The sequence below is a fragment of the Myodes glareolus genome, chromosome 4 (genome assembly GCF_982192425.1).
Source record: "Myodes glareolus chromosome 4, mMyoGla1.1, whole genome shotgun sequence".
Taxonomy (NCBI): domain Eukaryota; kingdom Metazoa; phylum Chordata; class Mammalia; order Rodentia; family Cricetidae; genus Myodes; species Myodes glareolus.
This window is the reverse complement of record NC_142029.1, coordinates 106,013,547-106,017,616: the sequence shown is the minus strand read 5'-3', so window position 1 is coordinate 106,017,616 and position 4,070 is coordinate 106,013,547. Positions and strand designations below refer to the sequence as shown.

At 34.7% G+C, this 4,070-nt stretch overlaps 1 protein-coding gene across 1 annotated transcript; it reads left to right on the top strand.

The window, feature by feature from the left end:
• The first annotated feature begins 240 nt into the window (after nucleotides 1–240).
• LOC125408240 (olfactory receptor 7E178-like) lies at nucleotides 241–3,212 on the top strand. The gene is made up of 2 exons (XM_048446361.3): nucleotides 241–267; nucleotides 2,268–3,212. The coding sequence occupies exons 1-2, from the start codon at nucleotides 241–243 to the stop codon at nucleotides 3,210–3,212; spliced, it is 972 nt and encodes a 323-aa protein (XP_048302318.3).
• The last annotated feature ends 858 nt before the right edge of the window (nucleotides 3,213–4,070 follow it).

Sequence of the window (4,070 nt, the reverse complement as noted above, 5' to 3'; positions counted from 1 at the left end):
AATTTGTGTAATTATGAGTTCTGGGCATTCTGTCTCCAAAGTTGTAAAAGAGTCAATAATTACTCCCGGCCGTCAAAACTGCAAACTGAAAGCTCAAGTACAGGGGGACAGTGATGTGTATTCTCCATGGTGGCTGACAGTATCAGGGGGTTATTTCATTATATATGTACATCAAACCTAGAGAAATAAACCTGAACCTTTCATGGGCACAAAACAAAGTAGTGACTTTGGATCTCGATCATGACCCAGCAAAGAATCAACTTAAACATTTAAGTATTGAGTGCGGTGAATAATGGACGAAGAGGTCTCGGAAACACTGGTTTTCCAGGGTGAAAAGTTCTTCAGGTAGGTGTTTTATTATGCCCACTTTAAAGGTGAGGTAAGGGACTGGGGAGATGGCTCAGCAGTTAAGGGCAGTTGTGTGGCATATAGAATTGCTACTGACTTATGGAAGTTTGTCTTATATTCTGCCAAACGACTAATTTGGGTTTTTTTTAGCAGTTTTCTGCTAGTGGTGTTGGATTTTAAATACATAAAATCATATTATCTGCAAATAGGGATAAACTGAGTTTTCCTATTTGTAACCATTTAATATCCTTTTTGTATCAGTCAGAACTTCAAGTACAATATCAAAAACAAGTGGGGTTAGTTGACAGTCCTTCCTGATTCTTTGCTTCAGTGGGATTGTTTCATGCTTTTATATATTTAGAATGATTGAATGAATATATATTTAGACTGCATATTTTCATATATAGATTTCTATTATGTTTTCTAGACCTACATTTTCTAGGACTTTTTTGATGAAGGCATGTTGGATTTTTGCCAGAGGTTTTGCCTGCATCACTTGAGATGATTGTGGGATTTTTGTTTTTAAGCCAATTTTTGTGGCTTATTGCATTCATATGTTGGAAATTTCTGCATCTTCTGGATAAAGCCAATTAGATTATGGTAAATAACTTTTTATGTGTGTCTGTATTCTATTTGCAAGTATTTTACTGAACATTTTTGAGTCTGTATTGATCAGGGATGTTAACATGAAGCTATCATTTTTTATTTGTCTGTACCTTGTTTTGATTTTGTAATGTTCTTTGATTCATTAAAGGACTTATGTGTTTTTCTTTTCTGTTTTTGAAAGTGATTTATAAAGTTTCTCTCTCTCCTGTAAAATTCTGGTAGAATTCAGCTGTAAACTGATCTGTCCCTGAACACTTTTAATAAGAAATCTACTTTCCTCTTCCCCATTTACAATGTTTATGTTTAGTTTGTTGAAGTCTGGGCTTAGTTTGGTAGTTTGATGATTCTAGAAATTAGTTCATGCTGTGGGAGGTCCTTCTGTCTGTGTGTTGCTTTTCTTGGTTAATGAATAAAGAAACTGGCTGGTCCTGTTGATAGGGCAGGACTTAGGTAGGGGGAAGACTGGACTGAATGCTGGGAGAAAGAAGGGCAGAGTCAGGAAGACACCATGGATCTGTGGCCAGAGGTAGATGTGCTGAGACTTTGCTGGTAGGCCACAAACTCATGGTGATACACAGATTAATAGAAATGGGTTAAATTAAGATGTAAGAGTCAGTCAATAAGAAGTTAGAGTTAATGGGACAAGCAGTGACTTAATTAATACAATTTCTGTGTGGTTATTTTGGTTCTGAGTGACTGGAACTAACAAGTGACCTCTCCACTTACACATTCATTTCTTTTAGATTATCTTCCTAAAGGTAGTACAGGATTTTAAAATATTCCCTTATAACAATTTCTTTGTCTGTCTAAAAGGACATGTTAAGTTAATGAGCAAAATAATATAGTTTATGTAATTGGTGTCTTCAAAAGAATTTAACTTAAGGAAAATTTTGGCTTTTTAGAAAATATATGATATATTCTGTTATTAATTTTGCTGTAATAGGAATAATTTTTAAATTGAAAGAATATTATTTTCTTCTCTGTGTCAACAAAAAGGATAAGTGTATTTTACCATGACCTAAACATGTGATTTCTAATTTCCTTGGTTTTAAAAGCCTGTTGAGTTTAGTTCCTCAAAAATAGATTTGTATGAAAGGAGATTTGCAAATTGGAAACCCAAACAGAAAGTTGTAGATTATTGGGCTTGTCTTAATGGTATAAGTGGTGGTCGTCAAGAGAAAATTTTGCTTGTAATAACTTGAATTTAAAATATATGAATTTTCCCCTTTTTAAATTATTTCTTTTGTATTTGAGATTATAATGTAATCATGCCTTATTTTATGTAATTTTTCCAATTAATTTTGTTTACCCAAAGGTGTCCAAACAATACAGAAGCACGAAACCTACCAGTTGTCTCACAATTCCATTTCATGAGCCTCTCAGAGGACCCAGAACTGCAACCCATCCTCTTTGGATTGTTCTTATTAATGTATTTGGTTACAGTGCTTGGAAACCTGCTCATCATCCTGGCTGTCACCTCTGACTCCCACCTCCATAACCCGATGTATTTCTTTCTCTCCAACCTCTCCTGGTCTGACATCTGTTTCATCTCCACCACAGTCCCAAAGATGATTTGGGATTTTCAGACTCAAAGCAGAGCCATATCCTATGTGGGCTGCCTAACACAGATGTCTACGTTCATAATTTTTGCATGTATGGATAGTATGCTTCTGACTGCAATGGCCTATGACAGGTTTGTGGCCATCTGTCACCCCCTGCTTTATACAACCATTATGAACCCTCACTTCTGTGCATTCTTAGTTTTGGTATCTATTTTGGCCAGCCTTTTAGACTCTCAGGTGCACAATTTTGTTGTGCTACAAATTACATACTTCAAGGATATTCAAATCTCTAACTATTTTTGTGATCCTTCACAACTCCTAAATCTTGACTGTTATGAAATGTTCAGCAAAATCATAGTCACACATTTTATTGGTGCCTTTTTTGGTATATTTCCAACTTCAGTGATCCTTTTCTCTTACTATAAAATTATTTCTTCCATCCAGAGAGTTCCATCAACAAGTGGAAAATATAAAGCCTTCTCCACCTGTGGGTCTCACCTTTCAGTTGTTTGCTTATTTTATGGAACATCTGTTGGAGTATATGTTGGTTCAACTGTATCAAATTCTCCAAAAAACTGTGCAGTGACTTCACTGATGTACACAGTGGTCACACCTATGCTGAATCCTTTCATCTACAGCCTGAGGAACAGGGACATTAAAAGTGCCCTCTGGAGGCTTCAGAAAAGAACAATATAATTGCACAAACCCTTCCATCATTTCTGAAGGATGAGTTGTTATTCCAACTATTTACACCTAAAAAAACACAACTTCTTTGGTGTTACGGCTTTCATTCCACTCCACTAATATATAAATGTATATTCTTTCCGTTTGTACTTAATTTAATTCAATAAGAATACTTAGAAATTGTCTTCTCTTAAGTATATATAAATCATTTCTATCCAGAAAGACCCACAACAACTGAGTAAAGACCCCAGATTTAAATTGAAATAGTTAAGTAACGTTATATTTTCACAACATACACCCCTCTCTAAAGTCCATGTAAACTATATTTTAAAATATATATTTAAATTAATATATCCAGGGCTATATTAAAGTTTTAAAATACTGATGAATTAAGAAATAATATTCAGCTGGGTGGTTGTATAGCATGTCTTTAATCCCAGCTCTTGGGAAATAGAGGCAGGCCGATTTCTGTGAGTTCACAGCCAGTCTGGTCTACAAGAGCTCATTCCAGGAAAGCCACATCTGTTCCATGGAGAAACCCTGTCTTGGGAAAACAAAACAAAACAAATAATATTAAACTTCACTATTCAGCATATAAATGCAAATCAAAATTAAACTGATACTTCATCTCATCCCAGTAACAATGGCAGTGATTAAGAGAACAAATAGCAGTAAATTATACCCAAGAGGACATTTATATATATGGAATATAAACTAGTGCAGTAATATTGTAATCATATGGAACAATTAAATATTGCTCTTCTTTATAACCCTCAGCTCTTCTACTCCTGGTTATTTGTACAAAAACTCTAAGTCAACAAATCAAAGAAATCATTTCCTGTAAATGTTTATTTCAACTTTATTCACAAT

Coding starts and splice junctions, on each gene's coding strand:
- LOC125408240 (XM_048446361.3), top strand. CDS start 241: ATGACCCAGCAAAGAATCAACTTAAAC. Junction 268..2,267: donor AGCAAAGAATCAACTTAAAC/ATTTAAGTATTG, acceptor TTGTTTACCCAA/AGGTGTCCAAACAATACAGA.